We start from the raw sequence: 22,765 nt of genomic DNA on the forward strand, positions 1-22,765 counted from the left end.
TAATACTACTTACTGGAATTACTGCTCCTTTTCACTACAGATGGTAAAGTTGCCAGATAACTGCTCTGACAACCTTGATTTTAACTTCTCTGCTGCAACCACATAAAATATCTAGGTATGCTTCCATCTTGAACTCATAGAGGATTATGCTCCTTCTTGCACACTGCTCCCTGCCACTACTACTCCCCTGGAGTAAAATCATCTAGCAAATGCTGTCAGAGCAGGGCCCTCCCTCTCTACCTCCAAGAATCCCCGACAGAGTCTTTTATTGTGAAGGACGGAGGTTTCTGGAGATGGATTATGTATTTATGGCCAATATAAAATGCATCGGGGAGACTGAGAGATTAACGGAGCAGACGTTAACAATTTAATAGTTGTATTGCAATCACCAAAACTGAGCTCCCCTTGAAAGAAAGGGGCATATTAAACCTATAAGGTACTTTTAAATTAATTTGGGACTTTCTCTACACCCTATGTGGAGTGTCAGGTTGTCGTTGCGGCCTCCCTCCACACCTCAGCCCAAAAATAAAGAAACAAAGAAACCTCCTAATGGGTCATAACCCTCCATGAAGTTGCTCCCTACTTTATTTGGCCCCCAGACTCAACTCTGGGTCTCATAGAAACTTCCAAAGAGGAAAGTTAACTTTTAGTTATAACACAAATCTGATGTTTAAACTTATATTTATAGATTATAATTTATGTTCGGTGTCATGCTTGAGTAAAAGAAGCCATAAGTCAATGCCTGAACATGATACAAAACAAGAACTGGGCCTGGATGTCAGGTCTAAAAAAAACTGATGTTCATACGCATGTGAAACAGATCAAAACTTTTCATGTTGTTATTTATTGAACCTCAATTGACAACAAGCCTTTAGCATCACTAACATTACATGAGCTTAAATAAATGGGCTTTGCTCATTATTCACAGTGAAAAGGCTCAAAGCAAAAAAATAGAAAAGCAGACATTATAATAATTCACAATTTACAAAATGACATTTCTTAAAATAAGAGGAGGAGCTGTGACTTAAGTTAGTGAACAGTGTGTATAAATTACAGGAAGAAACTGAAGCAACAAATATCATAGTAGATAGTAGAGGTAGTTGATTTATATTTCTCCCTGTTCATAGTACTGAGATTCAAGGTGCAATTGTTGATTGGCCCGAACCTCAAACGTTGGCCGGCTCTGGAAAACCATCTTTCACACATGGTTTTGAAGATGACTCCTGATTTTACTTGTGAGTAAGTTTAGTGAGTTTAATACATTTCATAGATATAATATAAGGCTTATTCTTCTTCTGTGCACATTGGGAAGGCAAATCCATGTTGATATTTCAGAAGTGTGCGCTCCGTCTCCTCTGCTCCATCACCCATCCAGCTGGGTTCATGTCCAACTTCAACATGTTGAGCACCCAGGGGTCCTGCTGTGCACCTCTGATGAACTCCTCCATGTTAATATGACCTGTCCCAAGACAAAGAAAAAGAAATTGAAAGCAGGGTTGATGTTCTCTGCTGATACAACAAGATATTTGACTTGTCTTTTGTTGTTTCCTGTGTAATTGTGACGTGTGACATAAATGCTCACCATCTCCGTCACTGTCGACTGCCTGCAACAGTCGATCCACAGCCTCGTCCACGGAGGGCTGTGGACCGCTCATGTCCGTCCTTGAGCCTTTTTTAATCCTGTAAATGCTCTAGATATAAAACAGAAAGGGACATTGTGTTGTGTTTCTTGTAAACTCAAACAATGTTTGGGATAATTCTGGACACACTCAGTGACTGATGATTGATTTATAGCAGCAATGTAATTGGAAAACTGAGGATTGTGAACTGTTAATCTTGCTCTCCTATAAATCCTGAATTTATTTGACCATTTGAAGCACTGCTCTTTTTGATAGATTTCACTGTTAATACTGATTGAATTCAAATGAAAAACTATTCCCCATTCTTAATGCACATACTTATCTATTTTACATTTGTTTTATTCACGTTTTTTAACTATCATGTTTTATCTCAATGAAAGTGAGGATTCTAAATCCAGTGGAAAAATACTGCAAATAAACATGAACTTGAGAAAGCTGCTCTATCAGAAGGCACATTTTCACATTTGCTGTCAGATCTGCATCTAGCTACACTGATGAGAGTGCAGCTACAGTGAATACCAACTCAATAAGTTAATTTGCCCACTTCAGTATGAAGACGTCGCCCTTAAAGCTCTGTGCGCATACAAATCATTGTATGACTCACAAAGAAATCTACTTACTATATACCAAAAATATTACATGAATATTTTATTCCTATAGACTTCCTATTCGTTTTCTCCTGGCTTTATATTCTTTGGCTTAAAAACTGGAACAACTGAAGTATAAATGAAAAGGGCAATAGGCATAGAACTAGATTATGACACATTTATTCAAGGATGAAATTTTAACAAATATATAAAAAATGCAACAAAAAAGAAAGTACTGTGATGTGGTTTTGGCACAGAGGGTGACAGTGAGCGGAAAATCTAATTTCTCAAACACAGTATCTTAGCTGAATGCAACATCACCAAAAATACTTTTAGTTGAGTAACTTACACCAATTATTGACCGCAGCTCATCCCTGTCCACGTAGCCATTGCTGTCTTTGTCATACACCTTGAACGACCAACGCAGTTTATGCTCCAGGTCGCCTCGGAAAACGAGATTGAGAGCTGCCACAAACTCAAGGAAATCGATGGTGTTGTCCTGAATAAAAATAAATCAATGAGATGAGAACAACTGGGTCACAGTTTAAAGTAAAGGTGTTGTACAGTGAACCAGGATGTAAAAGCTTTTACTGTCTCACCCCGTTTCTGTCAAAGGCTCGAAACATGTTTTCTGCATAGTCGGACGCCTCTCCCGTTGGGTCCACGCCAAAGAAGCGCTTGAACTCGTGCAGGAAAAGAAGTCCGCTCGGGCACTCCATGACAAACTTTTTATACATGTCCTGAAGTGCTTTGACGTCGATCTCCTCACTGTTCTCTGTTTGCTGTGTCTGCCCCATGGCTGACGTGTTATTCAACCGTCCATAGTCCGGCAGCCGTGCGGGTTTATACTCAGCGGAGTGGCCGGACTCGGAGTGGGCATCTCCGTCTTAGGGTTTCGTTGTATAACCGCGTGGAATCCCAAAGCTCCAGTTTACTTTAAAGTCAGGTGATTAGTGTGGCTTCGGGATTACTATAGTATTACGTTGGTGGGGTTTCCTTCGCTGAGTTAATCAGGTTTGCAGCTAAATGTGGTTTTCAGCCAAACACAGAGGAGTGGAAGGTGTTATTCAAACAAAAGGTCCAGTAGCGTGGAATGTAAAATAAATTCAAAGGTAATTTAAAAGCAGTAAATCAGGAATTAATTATATCCAAACCTGAGTTTTCTTATAGCTGTTGCTTCCCACCAACTCGAAATACAAATGTCTGACTCCTGAACTGTGAGATATTCCACATTCCTTAACCAGCTCGTTACTAAATTTGAATTTTATAGACTTGGTCTGATGACTTGGGTTAGTTGTCTGAAATTGCTGCTTGTTGTTTCTGGAGACGTGGTTGTTAATGAGATTAGGAAAAAAAAACCTGTCAATACATTCACACCGATCAGAAAACCCTCAACACTACTAAGAGGAATTTAACATATCTGGACTTCGCCCGTTCCTTTTTGCACAATCCTGCTGAATAACAGACAAACACAGAAGAAATCATAACCTCGGCGGAGGTAACAAGGGCGGAGTTGCATCAAACACTAGAAAACCAAAGAGCCCTCGGAGTCTTGCTGTTTATCTTTCATGTACGTGTGAATGAATAAACTCATCTTTTGAAAATACATCAACATAATCTCCTGTCATTTTTTTCTTATCATCATCCAGGGCAATCTTAGTTTTGTAAATTTTGTGATCTTCATAAAAAAAAGTTAGATTATTCGGACTCTAAATATTCCCATTAGCCTCAAGCTGCACTGTGTTTTGAACTAATTAATTCCTAACGTGCTGAACAGGGACAGGTCCACACCAGCATGCTAACATTAGCATTTAGCTCAAAACAGGCCTGTCAATCAAGCCTGCATGCTGACGCAATGACTCTTATACAGAAGAAAAGTTTTCATCCTGTTAATTGACTGCAACTTCAAATACGTGTAGGGCAGCGAGTCATCAGCCTGAGTAGATGGAGTTGACGTTTTAATTTAAGCCCAGTTTTAGAGCTCTCTCATTCAGACACATGAAAGTCCTCTGCTGTCCCTAATCAGTCTCACTGTTGTTTGTCTCTCCAGAACCGAGAAGCTAACGGACTAAGACGCTCTAGGTCACGCTAATTTAGAATTGGTGTATCAATCTCTTTTAATCAGATTGTGAAAGCTCTGCTGACATAGGCACAAATCCCTCAGAAGTAGTAGAGTGAGTGGATCCCTCAAGGTGTCCAAGTTAACCCCGAGAGTCCAACAACTTTATGAGGTCTCTTGTTGGTTAATGTTTAATTTTACTTAATTATCCATCATCCAAACTTAGTAGATGTTTATCATCCAGAAACTTAGCTGGATATCTTAAAGTCCAGAAAGCAGAGGGAATAATAAGTCAACCTTGAAATCACAATGTCCGTTGATCACTTGTTGTCACTGGCATGTTGATGTTTGATCGTTGCTGCTTGTTTATATGTTTTCTGTATTTATTCACCATACATGAATGTGATACACGGCAGAAATGAATAAACTCATAATAAAGTTTGAATCTGAATCTGAAGTCGTTCCAGGTCAATTTCCTCAAACTTAAGGACGCAACACGACCTCGTCAGAAATCCTGATAAATTACTTTAACGACACAAAGAGTTTTCAAAATGTGAACCGATTTTTACAGGAGATCATAGAGAAGTGAAACAAAGGGTTCCACTGTGTGAACTCTTCTCAGATCTTGCCAGACTGTGTGATGTATTTTCTTCTCCAACACGTTACAGCAACATATGAACTGAGCAGTAGAAAAAAACTACATGTTGAAGTGCTGAGAAATGGCAGCGGTACAACAACATTTCATTGGAGGAGGAATTGTGATGTAATCAACAATCAAGATGCAGGTGCATTATCACTTAAATATCACATGATCTGTGTTCTGGTGATAAATTGATTAAAAAGAACAACCCACTGTTCAAACTGAGTTTAATCTATTTCAAGTTGTATATTTAAAAAAAACAAAGAAAAGAAAAGAAACAACTATGTGATCTTGATATTTATGTAAAATATGTGGTGAGACTTAAATTAAATTACGTCTGTGTTTGGGTTCAGGATTTGTTAATAACTATGTTTAACCCAACAGAGAGAAACAAGCCTAACAGGATTAACGTCTTGACGGGAGGATTCTCCTCTCAGGGGTCTTACCTCCACTTCCTCACTGACAGTGTCAACAAACACTGAACATTAGAGTCAGTCACGTGCACTTTGCTAAAGGTCAACAGATGCAGAGAAGGAATTACTCTAATTTAATTTAGTTTATCAAAAACTTTCAGTAATTTCAGCATATTTCAGAATGATATGAAATTAGATTTTCTCCTTTCTGATTTTGAATTCATGTATTTCACAAAACTGGGTCATCCAGGTCATATTCATGAATTTATTTGAATTTGTGTTGATGAAAACAGATCAACTCATGATTGAAAAAAAGAAACAGTGAATATTATCTTATGTCCACTAGATGGTAATGTTGGGCTGCACACAAGTATAACTTACTTCATAACGCAGGCTGGAAAACTATTGAAATACATCACATGATTCTGTGCATCCCATAAAAATACACACATTACAGGAATCACCAAATTCAGAATGTAGGGAATTTTTACATTTTAATATATACTCATAAAGTACACACTTTCATAGTGTGCTATTACTCTGAGATGTACCTACATAGATTTATTACACATACAAATCCATTTCTTTTATTTTTCTTGTTTGCCTCATTCTGATCCCCAGTGTGTGGATCAATTAAGTTTTATCATATCTTAGCTGTAAAATAAAAGTTTCCATATTGCCTCATGTCTTTGTGTGAAACGTTATACGTATAAATCAATCGGGCTGTAGTCTCGTTAGCATCATCATTTGCTCTGTAATGAAACAAACATAATCCACAAGGTGCGTTGAATGAGGTATAGTGAGGAATAAGAATTTGTTTCCTCTGTAAGATACAGCTCATGTACAGTTTTACATACAGGCGCTGCCTCCAAGGCCAATTATTTAATCATGTGAGCTGTTCATGGACTAAGCTGAACGTTGTGAGTGAAGCTGCTGCTGAAATGCACCGATCTCAACGCACGTGCTCCACTGGGTGGTGACAGGAGATCACGTCAGCGGCCGCAGCACCGACGCTCCATTAATCAAACCTTTTTCATCTATTACTCAAATCCTACAAGAGCTCTCTGCTACTTCCTCCATCCATTACCTTCTGTCAATACAGAGGGAAGCTCTTTCCCCTTAAAGCTTCAGATGATGAATATCGTGCTGTGATTTTTTATACACACACAAGCTTTCAATGTGTCTTATATCACCTATATAGACAAACAATGATGCTTCGTATGAATCATTGTATGAACATCACAAACACACACACACACAATAAAGTCGAACCTGTATTGTTTGAGTTAATTGAAAGAAGATGGCCAGTGACAAAGTCGTCTCTGTGGATCTGTGGAGACACAACTTTCACTAATCAGGAAAATAATAAATATTACTCCATGCATGACGTAAAAATTCATTTGCATTTGAACATAGAAATATTTAACCTTAGGGGGTATCGCTTAATTTCTTTGTCTTTCATGTACAGACGTGAATGAATTGAGAATGAAGATGTATAATAGAACTCAGCTCAACTCAGGGTCAACTTGTTCCATCCAACTTGTAGCCTGAAATTCGTATTTCGTCAAAGTTTTGGGTTGTTGTCGCTGCAATCGTCAATGTAGAGAAAGTTTACGAAATGACGAACTTACAACAACAATGATTTACACTTGTATAACTGAGATTTCCCAAAACCCATTAAATTGCCAATGGGTGCCCTGCAAATTAAAAGCAAACTGTTTCTGGAATTTTCTTGTTCAATATCGTGCTTCAGTCTTTATAATTGTAAATCTGGCGTTATAATCAGAAATTGTACATTTGTTTACTTAGCTTTGAGGGTAAAAATGTCTGTTTCAGTCTCTGGATTTCATTTGTTTATTTTTCTGTTATTGGATGAAGACACAAGCCGACACTGAGTTGTGTTGAATTTCATTGTGCGTCTTCATTCGATGTGACAGTGATGCAGACAAATGTTAACTGGGTTCAAATATCGTCTGTCGGACGATAAGAACACTCCCATCATGATTCATTAACACTTGTGCATGAAAGACAACATGTTTTTGGAAACACCTCCTATATAACACCTTATATATAAATGATCCTTCATGTCGAACAGTTGTTAAATTCATATGTTGCCACCTGTTGTTCTCTCTTGTGCATTCAATTCCAGTCTCTTGTTGAAGACAGATTTCCGCCTCGAAGTGTGAGGGTCATTTATTCATTTGGTTTCTTCGCAGCATTAATGGTTGGGGTCACTGGTGTTTTGGGAGGTAGATCTTTAAGAGGCTTTTCATATTTTCCAGAGCTCTTATTCCTCAGTGTGAGAGACATCATTCACAGAACACAAGCACCCTGTTCAGACGCACTCCAACCTAAGAGACCATGAAATCCTCCATATCCGAAAGCTGTTAATCTATAACCATCCATTAAAGGCGCAGCTCATCCATATACTTTATTTAAATTTAAATCACATTCAACAACCTCACTATCTCGTTCATTTGTCAGCGCTGTAATCTGAACGTAAAGGGTTTTTCCACTGGTTATTCATTTACAAGAAATGATTTTAGTTGAACATGACATTTGACATAATGTACAAATAGAGACAATAATGATATGATGAAAACCACAGTTAAACCTACACAAAGCTATTGGAGAAATGCACTTAATGCAGAATCTCAAAGTGGAACTATAACAGAGTCAGCAGGTGAAGACCAAATGGCTCATGGAAAAAACATGGAGATGTAAAAAAGGCAATTACAGTGCAAAATGGCTGTTTTTCCTTAATTGGCACATTACAGAGAGAGACGGATAGTGTTCTGAAGCCCTAACGAGAAACAACTGAAAGCGTGGAGGACCTCACCCGGGATGATCAGCAGCCTTGCAGCGCTCCAACGTGTCCATTAAGTCTCACAGTTCAGTGCAATGGTCAGATTTTAGAGCTACCGACCTTGTTGTCCGTTGGCCAGAAACTGTTAAAATGTGTTAAACGATTTTCTGGACACTGGGCGAAAGCAGGAAGGTGCAAATGAGGATAAACATGCACACGGGTTCTGTGAGAGGTAGAAACCGAAAGTCCAAACTCAAGCATGAGGTGAACAAACATGAGGTAAGACTGGAGAAACAAGCAGACGAACCAACGATGTAAGAATTGATTTCCTGTGATGGAAACCTAAAGATTTATGTGCTCACGCTGTTCGTACCCACACGCTGCCTTGACCACATGTGCCGACTATTATCTCCTGTATGTTCGTCGAGGAGGAGGAGGAGAAATTGAACAGGCATGTGTTTTTGATTTCTGTCCTTGTCCTGGTTTTGCTTTACCACAATTCAATGGTCAGTCACTACTCCATGTACACAACATGACAACGAGGCTCAAGTTCAACTTCTACATCTTGGAAACAGGGTAAAAAAAAATAAAGAGGCAAGAGGCACACACGAGTCGGTAGAGTCAAACAGATAATAATAATAATTACAAACAGCGATCACAAACAGTTGTAAAAGTCACTCATTGAGTCCTTTATGGAGGCAGAAGCCAACAGAAACACCAGTTTAAATAAACGCCGTGTGGCTTTGTGTCGGCTGAATGTGTCAATTGAAGAATGCAAAATGAGAATTTTGTGAAGCCACGGCAGATTAGATCTTTGATTGTGACATTGTGTCGCTCGCCCCGGAGCATCATCGTCATCAGTGTTGTCAGAGTTTCCATTGTTGCACAGACAGAAACAGATAGAATCCTATTCTGTGTTACAGAACAGAGTTCTTATCCCCTTTCTATGAATCGTCCTTGAATCGGACATCCTGACCTCAGGAAGAGCAGGTGTTTAAATCTGCGAGGATGAGAGACTGTTTATTATTTTTATGGTTTGGTTTCAATACAGATAATGGTTGATGATTAATGATTTTTCACTTAATGGCCAGTTTCATCAATCATTTAAGAAAAAAAAAAACCATAACATAAATAAATAAGTAATTACACAAGGTCGATGCAGTGTTTCTGGGGACTTTCCTTCCTCTGGCAGCTCCTGATGAACAGTCTGCGGAGGTCACCGGTCGCCACTGCATGTGATGAAAGAGAAGAAAAGCACAGGTGATATAAGAACGTATTGATTTGTAATTTCTCCCTCTGTACAATGCTGTCAACATATGGTCCTCATGCTTCCTTATGCTTGTCTTAGCCCACACACACACACACACACACACAGGTCTAAAGTATTCCAAGGACACGGTGGATGAATTCTCTTGCTGGGTTAACAACATTGTTTCCTTCGTCCTCTCTTCGTTCCATCACAGCAGGTGACATTGAACAACACACTTAATAAACTTCACTCTTTACTGAGACGTGTTCTCCTGAGATACTGTCGGTAATGTGCCACTAAACATGAAATTACCAAACTTTAAAGGTTAAAAAAGGAAATACAATAGTGTATAAATCTTAGGCTCGTACGTACAAGCACTCAGCAGACTTTAGCCTCTCATCAAGGCCTAATAATGTTGGCCATTACACTCGCTGTCAACTTTGTCTGATTATGTGACAGAAAGAACAAAAATCAATGGGTGTGCTTCTCCCGGGAAAGTGTGCACAGCACGGTTTGTGTCTTTATGAGTAATGACTGAGGGAGATGCATTCATTAGAAAACAGCTGGCGGCGGAAGAGGAAAAGTCTTATTGATTACAGAGCTTTGACTTAAAGGTAAGAGATTAACAAAAAGACATGCAGTAACTTTGGTTAAACCCATACTTAAAGCACTGCCCAAAAAAAAAAAAAAACAGCATGACCAAGCAGATCGTTTCAGTTTTTTACGTGCCAAGGTTTTGAGATATTTTCCTGTTGGCACCTCCCTAGTTCGATGAAGAAGAATAGAATTTACCATTTGTTAAATCCTGCCCCAAACTGTGACCATCCGCTCATAGCAGCAGTAATTAGACACGGCAGGCTGGTCAAGCTATGGATTTGCCCACATGGGGCATTAATGAGAGTTTGTGGGGACAACAACAGCATAACGGATTAAGTTTATAAAGTTTACTGCACATTTTCACTTTATATCAAATTCAGTTATTGCCACAGGGTTTAATTTTGGTATAATGTTCATATTCAGAATCATAAGTTAATGTTTTGTTATTGCATGCAAAAGGTTTACATGCTCTAATGTTCAGAAAACGCAGGACTTTGCTTATACTCAGTTTTTTTTGTTGAGCCTGTCTGAAACTCTTGTTTTAGCTCCTGGTTCAGTGTGTAGAATTTAGTGACATCCAGTGGTGAGGTTTCACATTGCAGCTGAATACCCCTCACCTCACCCTACTCTTCCAAACATGAGAGAGAACCTGTGGAAACCTTCAGTTTGAGCTACTGTCACAAACATGGCAGATATTAAAATATAAAGAGCCCATTCTAGAGTAAAGAATACAACAATTCATACATTTAGATGATTGAACACTGGTTAAAACATCACTAGGATTATTTTATAATCAAACCAATAGATCCATTTCACCTAAATCTTACACACTGGACCTTTAATGATTTTCTATACACAACAATATTAAAAGTTTTTGGAGAAGCAGACGTTCTGCAGCAGCGAGGGAGGCTGGGGTTCATTGACGCAAGCGACGCCATCGATCGCGTCAATGGTGACTACACCGACTCACTGTGTACTGGGTCACCCAACGCTAACAGCTCTTGTTCGCAGCGGCGGGGACGCAGACTGACTCCAGCTTGACCTCACTCAATACTACAGGTTAACTTTACTGTTCAAGAAACATGCAACCAGCAACACCACCGGCAGATTCAGACCAGGCATGTGCAGACAAGACACTGCGCTACTTTTCTTCAAACACCTGCAAGATCCTGTGAGATACCTCCTAAGTTGTGAATGCAGTTATTTTCGGTTGGGGCTGAGTGTCATTGTGTTTATGTGGCTTTTGTCCTCAGGTTGCTGGGGGAGTAACAGTCATGGTTTATAGGAAATTCTGAATCATTTATACAATTTGATCCAGGCAGCACTGCTGAACTAAAGCAGGATAAACAGCCATAGGTGTGTGGAGGAGGCTGCGGGGAAACAAATCAAACTAAAAAGAGCAGAAACAATGGCCAGTGTCGAACCATATCCTCCTTTGCTGTAGGACAACACGTCCACATCTTACATTTGAGTTAAATTGATTTATTCTGCAGAAACGCCCACTCAGGATTTCACTTCACATCTCTATATGTATTAGTCACTCAGTCAAACTGTATATGGGAGAAATCCCAGATTAACACCAGAGTTTAATTAGTTGTTTCTTCTCCCATACGTCTGCTTGACTTCCCTGACAGTGATTTGGAGATATCACAGTGACAGATGGAAACTAATTAAAGGGTTAGAGGAGATAAATCTAACGTAAATCTGGAAATTTGTGATCAAACCCATGATGAGTCTACAGAAGTTCAAAAGTTTACTCATAAAAAAATAAATGAATCAATGTGGAATTATTCTAAAGGAACATAAAGTGGAGAAGTTCGTGGTTGTTCCCTGTTAATCGCCTCAGGGCATCTGTATGTAATCATGTGCACAAATTGGGGTGTTAGAATAGTTCCCTTTGCTGTAATCCATCTTGGAAGGCTCGTACCTATTCACTTAGTGCCGAACATTTCTTTGTTAAAGGAAGAGCAAAGATCAACACTGAAAACTTTACTCGACGTAAAGAATTCTTTCACTTTTCTCAACTAGCCTCGGTAACTGCTGACAGATACAGATGGTTCCTCCAATCACCTGCCAAGTGTTTATTGAAACGCCTGCCCTCTTCCAATTCCCAGCAAAGCCTCCCCGTATGGCTCAGTGTGACAAACCATCTGTCACACCAGGTTATTGTTCCCTCATTCTCCTCAAGAATAGTGAAAGACTTGCGACTGTCATTTATGTCCCACGTTTGATACCAGAAGCAAATCCAGTTTTGATAATCCTTATTCTACAGACATTTGTTGTCTTCCCTGACATCTGGTCACGTAGGTTCCATCCTGCTGCACACCACTCATGTTAAGCTTTGGAAATTTGTGAATAAAAGATCCAACATACTTGTTGAACTGACGTTCTAGACCCGTCTGTTTGGAAAGGGCTGTTTGTTTGGCCCGTGGTGATGCTGGTGGCAGCTTTCTCTCTGAAACTGTAAAAGTGACCTGGAGTAATTGAGCCAACGCCAATAAAGAGCGGCTGCTGTACCCAGTCCACAGAACCCTGGAGCTGCACCACCGCTGCAAAGCATGATGGTAGTAGAAGTAGTAGAAGTAGTAAAAGTGTACTCTAGTAAGTAGTAACAAATTAATTGTTTGGTTGATAGATGATGCCATGTGTCTTTTAAATGAGGGAACCTGGATTTCTAGGTATGTTTGGGTGCAGAAACAGAGATTCCCCTCTCAGCACTCCTGCCATGAAACTGTTGGAACTTATTCCGATTTAAAATGTTTTTATTACTGAAGCGATGTGACTGGCTCAACATGCAGCTTTCAGCTGGCAGCTCTCAGACCAGCTGTGTGGCTTGCTTCGAATCGAGGGCTGCCAACTCTCACGCTTTCAGGCTCTGTCTCACATACTCACACTGTCCAGACAAATCTCACTCCACATGAGAGCGAGCAACAGAAGCCCCTCTGTAATGAAAAATACTGTGAAGGCTGGTCAAGTCAAATTTTATTTATATGGCCCAAAACCACAAATATGCCTCATGCTATTTACTATATGGCCTCGTCTGTCTGCAGATCCCTGGAACTGGTCTGGGAAAATCCTGTTAGCAGGTGTGAAAATGTAGAACAAAGATAACAAAGATGAGATTTAAATTTGTATTTAAAAGGATCAGCACTGTTCAGGTTTGTACGATTATCTGGACCAGAAGTGCAGAGAGCGTTCAGAGCAGGTTGGTGCAGTGAAGAATATTTAATACCTCAGGCAACAGTCTCTGTAGTCAGGGTTAGAATCCACAAACTCAAGGCTCAGGCAGGAAACAGACAAAATTCATGGACAGGAAACACAATGGTAACAAAAGAGAACTGAATCACAAGTGGATTAACAAAAACACACTTTTAAGACAACTGACAACACAGAAGACAAATTTAGTCTAAAGGGCCCAGACTTTATTTTCATAAAACTGTTTTCAAATGCTTGGAAATTGTCTGCTGCCTTTTAAAGTTAGTAAAGTTATATTTGACCATTTAACTTTTATCACTAACATTAACACATTTGCATTATTAGAAGACTGAACTGTTCCGTTCCTCAGGCCATGTTTAGAACCTCCACTATATCAACACCCATTATTTTAAAGAAAACCAACAGTTGGTCGTTAAGAGTTTAAAAAATCTGCGTTATTTTCACCGCGGGACACAAAGTGCAGGGATGTTCAAACCAACGTTAGATAATTCGACAAAGAGTTTAATGGAGGCAGAGCAAAGAAATTAGGAGTATGACATTAAATGACCATGCCCGCACGTATTTTCCAAACCTGCCACTGATGTATCATTTCCTCCCTCCGACTCTATCTCGCTAATTCTCGCTCACCATGAGTGAACCGCGCGAAGCCGTGAGCCAAATGTAAGCCTTTGTTGATGGGATGTGGAGTAGAAAAGCGATTTTCTGCAGCAAATTTTCTCTTCAGCGACAGAAGCAGAGAGCAGTTAAAGAGGATTAAAGGCATCTAACCCGATTCTGCTTCCACTGTCACCCCAGGAGATATTGATGCTCAGATATATGAATCTATTTCCATCCACTATGACACTGGAATGAAAAGCAACCACGTCACCAGACTGTGACCTGGCGACCGTTGAACCGTCCGAGCCTCCGTTCATCTCAGACATTTTTGGGGCGAACCCACACAGCAACATCCCGTCCAACAGCCCTCCACCTGTTTTTATTCTTCACTTACTATTTGCACAAACTGCACACAGGGGAGGGAGGTTTTGCCCTTTACCCCATCATTAACCTTTGTCTCCCTTCCCAAGACACAATGAAATGCACCAGTGAATATCGACCTCAAGCAGACAGGGAGGCCAGTAGTGTGTGTGTGTGTGTGTGTGTGTGCGTGCCCATTGGCGGTTTTCTGTAGCTCACCTCTTTTGTCTCCAGACACAATGTGTGGGTCAATGATCAAGGTCACAGACAAAGTTGAGCTTCAGTTTACTGGAAACACAGAGTCTTGGATTCCACGGTGAAATTCACTTAAAAACAAAATCATGGGGGAAACGGTCAAGTGGTCTGTGAGTCATTAGTGTTTTTATCACCAACAACATGTATGAACGCTCGCCTCTACTTAATTTTTCCGATGAGTCTTTTGGTGTTTTACATTAAAAACATCCCAAAATATCTGGCAAGAGACTTTTTAATTAATATTTGTTGGGTTTTTGTTGTTGAATTTGTCTAAACATGATTGAATCTATACATCCAACTTTATTCTATTACTTATACTCTATTTTGCAAATATTTGTTTGGTATGTTACAGCTATTTTCTTTTAATACTAGTGGAGTATTGTTTCATGTATTTGTAAATTGCTTTACTTTTATTATGATTTTATTTCACATCATATCTTTACAAATATCGAACCAACATTTAAACATTGTTGTGATATAATTCTGTCTGTTCAAAATATTTTGTAGGAGATTTAACTTTTTCAGATCATTAACTGATGCTTATCACTTATATTAATAATAGTTTTGCTTGTACTTTTCTTTTTACAAACTGTTTTCTTTGCACTACCTTATTGAACATAAAATATTTAGGCATCTCGTTTGTTGTCATTGAGGCTTCAGAACAGGCTCTTTGTGTGATTCACTAAAAGATAATATTTGCGATCTGCTGTTTCACAGAAGCCGCTGTATTCCTGTCCGCTGCCTTTTTTCTTTGGGAGGACGTTAATACAGAACAATTCTCTTATCTGGCTTCGTCCAGAAGCTTCAAAGCTCCAGAAACATTTTGTTTTTCTAATTACTGCCACGAGAAGTGGTCCAGAAGAAGAGGGAGAGGGGGGGTGGATAATAAACAGCAAAGAGCAGAGGGGCCACAACATGTTGTTGTTTTATCAACATGAGGGATGAATACAGTTCTTTCAGTGAACCTAGTTTTCTCTTTACAAAACAACAGCTGATACAGAACTTATTTTTCGTCCCTGTGTGAAAATAAACTTTGTACATCTGTGTTTCTTCGCTTCTCTTTGACACAGCACGATGAAGATTAGAGATATGAAAACAAAACGTGATTTTACTGCACTGACTTCAAATTAGTTCGATTTTCATTTTTCCTATTTTATGCTCGAGCACGTGAAAAATACAGCAAATGTTCCATTTGAACTGATCATGAAACAGCTCTGCTGAATGTTAATGATCACATTACACACATTAATATTCCTTGACCTTTTTACTAACAATAAAGCACAAGAGTAGAGCTTCGAAAATCATAGTGAACTGAAATGTCTCGGTTATTGTTAATGCACTAGTCTCCTTATTTACATCTGAAATTGGGGTCAACAACTGCAACAACTTAAAATAAAGATGTCTGTGTAAATAGTTTATTACCAGTGTTATTGTTGTTGTTAATATTTGTTAATACATGTTTATTTATTCCCTGAAAACACTTCTGATGTTTTCATTGAGACCAAGAATGAGCAGTTTAATCAAACCTCTGGGAATCATGAATATTTTGTATTTTACTTGATTTGGCATCTCGTCATCTCGTCCATCTTTACATATGTATATACAATCTGAATACGTTGGCATTCCCATGTACACAGCCTCACTCCCAGTGTGGATTAAAACCCTCAATTCCCTAAATTTCAGTGGCGCTGCTCAGTGACCTACATATACTGTATATTTCCTCTGCCTGCCAACTTTCTATCGGTTAACTAAACACACATAACAGGGGCGGGGAGCTGTCTTTGTAATCCTGGGTGTTTACAGAGCTGAAGACTGCAGTCGTTCTGAGGAGATATTCATCGTTTCAGTTTACTGTGTTAAAACTGAATAAGTGTTAATGTTTCAGATACATTGGAAAAACCCTTCATTTTTCTAAAATCTGCAATTAAAATATTAATAAACTGTGTAAAGGGTGTGATGATCCAAAAGAACTGAAAACAGCATCATTTAAAAGGTTTATTAGATTGAGAAGTGAAAAATCTAATCAAATTTATCTTCGCTGTGTTCCACATGCAGTGTTCTGGCATACATTACACTTCCTGTTAGCGCCCCACACAGCCAAAACATCACCTGATGTCTGCCGGGCCCGCAGCAGTGTGACGCACTTGCATTGCACTCGTAAAAATAGGCACACTCACTCTAAGCAGGGGGGGGGGGGAGCAGGAGCTTGAATGCACCACACGTGCACTCACAGCATCGTAGTAGGAACAAATGTTTGTGTGCCTCCTGTCACTTCTCCTGCTGCATCCGGGGATATTTCATTTCATTGAGTATAATTGTTGAGGACACATTGCGTTTAATGTGAAACCCAAATACTGTGCAGCCTCCCTCCTTCCATTTACTCACTTTGTTATCAGGGAACCCTGCTCTATCCTCACTGACTTCGCTCCATGAATACATTTAAAATCTTTTTTGGAAATGTCATTTATCTAATTATACAGCAGCAGCATATGAAAAAGAGTCAAAATATGCATTTGTAATATTGTTGTTATAATAAAACAACAAACTCCTTGCGTTGACCTCAAATGTCCGAGCTTCAGGACAACAGTTTGGTAAAAGCCCACAATTTGGCGACAGAGGATTCTAGCAGATGCAGCTATGGTCAGAGCACTGGCAGCTCGTGTTGTTACACCAACCAAATCACCATGGTAATCACAGTAATTATAAACTGGATAAAAGGATCAATTTTATTTGAGGCTGAGTTTATGTTCCACTTTACAAACCTCGTTTATAACGTTTATATTGTTTGCTTAAAGATATTATGTTGTATGCTCACATCTTTGTATTTCTGTTGTTTAATATGTTTAAGGGATCAGCTTATACACACACACGCGGAGGAATTTGTTATTTAGCTCTTTCTGTCTGTAAAAGAAGATCGGCTGCATATATCGATGGTCTGGGCCTTTTCTTCACAATGCACACACCTCAGATTCCTGTGAATGGCTGACAGAAGTGAATCCTAACATGGTTTTCTGCCGTTGTAGCCCGACCGCCTGAAAACCCGGACGTGCCGTGCATTCTGAGATGTTCACCACGGTTGTAAAAGCGGTTGTCTGAGTTATCGTGGGCATTTCTGTTACCTCAAACCAGGCGGATATTCTCCTTTGACCTCTCTCCCCAAGAACATGTTTTTCACTCACAGGATGTTTTTTTTGGTTTCAGCTTTCAAGGACTCCGAGCATCTACAAGCCAAATAGAAGCATAAATGTCCAGCTGCACTTATTCGATCAGCCAATGACGTGGCTGCAGTGTAAGTTACAGAGTCATGCAGATGCAGGTCAGGAGTACAGACTGGACGTAAAGTCTGGAAAGTGAAGTGCTTGAAACCTGTTTTCTCTCTGTTTTCTGTACAACTTTATGAGAAAATGACATCAGTCAACATTTTCCTAAGGAGTTTAGGGTCTGAAAAACTATTTTCAAGTCTTTGTTATTACAGCACAATGTTCATTTTGAAAATGATGGTCCCATGTAGAGTGAAATAGATGATAAAGCATGGTATGCATTAGGATGTGGCTACCGTGTGATTGATGGCTTGTGCAAACCAGTGGGTTTCGATGCTATTGCCACTTTGTCAGGAGCGAAGTTAACTCTAGAAATATTCAACCCAGCCTGTCTGAAACTCTGAAAATCACATTTTTCCACATTCTGAGTCTTGCATCTGCGGGATTTCATACCCCACACGGCTGACACATGATTGGCTGATGGGATAATTGCATGGATAAGCAGGTGTGCAATTTTGCTTCTGCTCTATTTGGCTTGAAGAAGATCAGACCCATTGAAGCTGTCTGGTTTAGGGAGATTTTCCATTATCTCCGATTTAAAGGTTAAAGACCACATTTCTGGTAATTTGTGCATCAAGATGAGATATTGAGTGTGTGCGATTATGATAAGACGTGATGTTTAGTGTGCGGCTTTGTATTAATCTGCTATCTAACTCCGGCAGGTATCTTATCTGCGCACAAAAACCTTTTTACAACGATGCAATTTTAATATGCAATAAGAGATTAGCTATTTTCTGAACAATGAAGTTAAAAGTTCCTTTTCCCACTCAATTGGTGCACAGCTGCTGCTGCTGTTAGTAGCAACATTTTTCAAACAGTCTTTTGAGATTTTGTTGAGATGTGGTTATGAAATATACATACAACTTAAGTAATACTAACAAAATACCATACATGTCCTTGAGGGAAATCCTGACAAGCGTCAGCAGAAAAATGAGCTGGATGCTGGATGTTCTCCAGACAGACGCTGGAGTGAGAGGATGTCAAACTTGTCACATTGGAACAAATTGTTAGGAGAAAATCTATCTTTGGATAAGAACGACCTGTTTTCGTTTCCAATCAGGATCATTGTCAAAGCCTGGGAAGTCAGCGGCTAAAAAACAAGCACACACCAAAACTAACAAGGTGCAAGATATGGAGCCAATAACAAAAATAAGAAAATAAAATCCGCACATCCAAAGTTGCCCTCAAGGCAAATCACTGAGCGAACAACCGTCGCAATATTTCAAGCTCAAGCCTCATTATCATAGAACAAATGAATACCACAGCGCCAGTGAACGTCCAGAATGTCTTTCCTGAGACGCCTGGTAGTCCGAGTCGGTTCAGGATGCTATGGAGAACGTGTGGCCAGTCCGTGGGGAGCATCGTGGCCTGAGGGTCGTTTGGGCCTGACACCAACAGTCAACCTGAGCAGTGTTAATGCAACAAACAGGAACTGACTGTCAGGCCTGTCCATGTCCATGATTCTCTCTCGAGTCTTCTATCGTCTTTTCAGTTTTAAATCCGTTGCATGTTAGAGACATCGTCCTCCTGCTCGGAAAAAAACCCACATAATCCGATCTAATACATTTTTGGACGTGGGAGCAACTTTTTGCATCGTACTCCTGCTCTCAAATCAAAAAAAGCAATTTCATACAGCTTCAGTTCTATTTTTCCTGATAAAAGCAAAGAGAGAAAGAATTAGCTTTGAGTATGCGGAGATGAACACGGGATATGGAACTAATGAACTTTGTAATAAGACTGGAACACGACACCTCTCTGTTGAACTCTGTTGAAATGAGTCATCGTGAGCTTTGGGAGGTTTTGCAGCTGAGCCGGCGTGGGAGGCGATGGCTGGCAGGTGAGTTGGCACAGGAGGTAACTGATTAGAAGAAGGCACGAAGGGAATCAGAAGAAATGCTCAAAATAACTGGACAGGTTAGGAGAGTCCTGGCCACAACACACAGACACACACAAATACAAACAGAGGAGGGGGGGGGAAACAGAAACTCAAGGGAGAAGAGCCAGGACAGCGCTGCTGTTGTGTTACATTTAAAATGAAATGACAAGTTGACCTTGAGTGTTGTTAGTGGGCGGGAAGCAAACTGCAGTTTCCAGTCTCCAGTGGGACCAGACACTGCAAACAAAGATGGACGACGTGACAGCTTCACAACAGAGACGTCAAATCATTTTGAAAGCCTCACTAAATAATAAATCCCACCTCCTCCATGTTATCAGATGGGATCTAGATCAAACTAAAAAAGTCAATGCTCGCTCATTCGACGCTGAAGAAACGTGGCGAAACAACAAAGATGGCGTCACCCGAGAGTTTAGTGTCAGTGTGAGGAAGTGGAGACGGATTGTCTGACGACTGTATGTAATGATGACGGTTCCCCAAAACTGAAGCCAAAGTGCTTCGGTTGCCCCCTGGTGGCTCGCTGTATTACTTTCCCTCCTCCGTGTTAGAAGTTGGCACATGGACCAAACTTAAAAGTAAATATATTTTTCTCGATGATGGTTTCTGGCATTTAAGTTTTTTTTAATCACACTACTTCATGTTCAAGAGTTCATGGTACAGGTTAGTTCAGTTGAAATTGGCACTAGACACGTGGGGGTGGGGACATTATGACCAACAGCTCAAACTGACTCACGATTGGTCGGACACACGTATCAGTGGGATCTCAATACTGCAGCTCCACACTCCGATAATTTCTGACTCTGGCTCCAAATGACTGGTAATCAAATATATTAGCTTCATTTTGTACAAATGGGGAAAGTGGAGATTGAGAATCCATCTTTATTTACAGTCTATGATAGGTATGAGACGTTATACTGCATAATCACAATACCCCAGTGTTTTATTTCTAAAATACTAGACCAAGCTTTGTGTGTTTGTGCAATATCAACTTCATGTTTTTAAACATGGAGATACTTTAAAATCCTGACATTTTGCTAAAAAATCCTGGAAAAATAGAGACAGTTTTGACAGTTTCCTGCACAGAAGACAACCTCATTAGAGGCAGAAAAATATGCTGCAGGGGATCAGTCACCAATCGACTGTGACTGTCTCCTCCTCACACACACTAGTCAACATTTGAATTTCTGCTGCTTTAGCCTGCTGAGACAGTGGGTGCCACCAAAAGCCTATGAAAACAGATTTTCCACAAATGATTACTCACCTCGCCCTCCTGATCCAATCTAATAATTGCATCTGAAAATGAGCCAGAGCCAACACCTGCGGCTGCGAAGCCCCCATCCATTTTAAAATAGAAAAATTAATTTGCTTCCACACATTGTACAATCACCACGGCCGGTCTAATGCCCGATGAATGAAAAGGTGAACTGAATGTGTTTGGGATCTGAAACATTCTCGTGTCCTGGACTCTGCGTCAGTGAGAATCCTTTCAGACAATATATCAAGGCTGTCCTTAAAAAGATGAGTTGTGCTCAGGAGAATGCCGGACGCAGGACCCGGGCGGCTCTCAGCTCTTAGAGGCTACTGGGCAGACACGCAGCGGCAGTGAATCAGGCAGCTGTAGATCATCCTTGGCGAGCAGACGCTCCTTTCGCCTTGGGGTCCACAGCAAACACATGACAGTGTGATTCATGCTAATGCATTACAGGCTGAACAGAGACCTTCCTAATGTTTTCATAAAATCTGCATAAAAGACACAAAAGAGATTTGCTTCCAGAGCCGGATGATTTGGTTTATGAATCCTCTGCTATGAGTGACAACAAATTGATTATTGATATTATGATTGCTATTTTAACACATGGTTATATAACTGTATGGAACAATATATTTTATTCACCACTTTGGATCAGAAGGAAATAATAGTAGGTGGATTTTTATAGGATTCATGAATCTCCTTTTTTTCAAAGATAGTTTTTGGGGCATTTTGCTTTTATTGAATTGTTCCCAAGTATGAAAGGAGGAGAGAGAATGAATGAAGACGAACCCATGGCCACTGCACGAGGACTCAAGCCTAAATGAATGATGGTGCAGTGTCGTCTCACGGCAACAAGGTTCTTGGATCGAAAGGCATTTTCTCCCCCGTGTCTACATGGGTTTTCTCAGGGAACCTGACATCAACATCCACGTTAGTAGTTGGGACACATCAAATACGAATCACATCAAATACATGTTGTCCAAAGATGTTTTCTGTCATTTTACATAGCTCTTACCACATTCTCTTAGAAGTTAGTTATGCGATTATTATAGTTATGAGTTATTTGATGCTATAAAAACAAGGTGAAACATCAGGACTGACTCCAGATCGGTCGAGCGCTCGTATCGGCCGGATCTCAATACCGTGACGTCCATCAGGGCAAGACGGCAGCACACGTATCCCGGATATTTTGGCTTCCTCTTTTCCACACGGGGGGGAAGCGGAGCTGTGTCGACCATCGGATACTTGTATTTTACAGCACCATTACATTACCGTGTACTGCACTGATTCCGCTGATGGTGCAGAGTCACTTCTAACAGGCTTGCATGTAGCTTTGGTTCATTTTAGCGCTTCTTGCTCTTCTGTACAGATTCGTCCCTGCATGTGTGTTTTCAGATCTGGTGCCTGTGGTGTCCTCATGCCTCCCACCTCCACCGACAGATTTGCTCAGATCTGGATTCTCTTGAACTCAAATAATTTAAAAAATGAAATTGTTATATTTTTGTCTTCCCACGCCACATTTATCCTCTCCTATTCTTTTCATTTTGACAGATCTGATATCACACATATCATCACACCACCTGGTTTCAAAGGGCATATAAAGCCACCACTCCAGCCTACTTCATCCTTCTGTCCTACCTGTGACAGCTTTCAGGAGAGCGGCATCTTGCAATAAGAGGTTTTATCACCTCAAATATTTACCTGCGTCATTAGTCTCTCACACACACACACCATACAACAGATTAATCATTAAAGATAACTCAACTTTATTCTCAATATTGCAAGTCTTTCTCTTGTTTGTTTCGATCATTAGAAATGCTTTGATAGTTCTACAGTGTTAAAAGAGTCCAGGAACGCCACAGCCCTTCATCATCGCTTCC

The 22,765-nt window shown here is 40.1% G+C and overlaps 1 protein-coding gene across 1 annotated transcript; it reads right to left on the bottom strand.

The window, feature by feature from the left end:
* Positions 1-818: 818 nt before the first annotated feature.
* On the bottom strand, positions 819-3,177 carry LOC109637237 (guanylyl cyclase-activating protein 2-like). Its single transcript, XM_020099457.2, has 4 exons — positions 2,827-3,177; positions 2,577-2,726; positions 1,583-1,691; positions 819-1,459 (listed from the first exon to the last, which is right to left on the bottom strand). The coding sequence occupies exons 1-4, from the start codon at positions 3,022-3,024 to the stop codon at positions 1,332-1,334; spliced, it is 585 nt and encodes a 194-aa protein (XP_019955016.1). The 5' UTR covers positions 3,025-3,177; the 3' UTR covers positions 819-1,331.
* Positions 3,178-22,765: the final 19,588 nt, after the last annotated feature.

Source organism: Paralichthys olivaceus, chromosome 1, assembly GCF_024713975.1.
Source record: "Paralichthys olivaceus isolate ysfri-2021 chromosome 1, ASM2471397v2, whole genome shotgun sequence".
Lineage (NCBI taxonomy): Eukaryota > Metazoa > Chordata > Actinopteri > Pleuronectiformes > Paralichthyidae > Paralichthys > Paralichthys olivaceus.

Excerpts from the sequence above, each read along its gene's own strand:
- LOC109637237 (XM_020099457.2), bottom strand. The coding sequence starts at position 3,024 with ATGGGGCAGACACAGCAAACAGAGAACAGTGAGGAGATCGACGTCAAA. Across the intron at positions 1,692-2,576 it reads AGCTGCGGTCAATAATTGGT|AGCATTTACAGGATTAAAAA; the intron begins GTAAGTTACTCA and ends TTTTATATCTAG. Across the intron at positions 1,460-1,582 it reads AGTCGACAGTGACGGAGATG|GTCATATTAACATGGAGGAG; the intron begins GTGAGCATTTAT and ends GTCTTGGGACAG.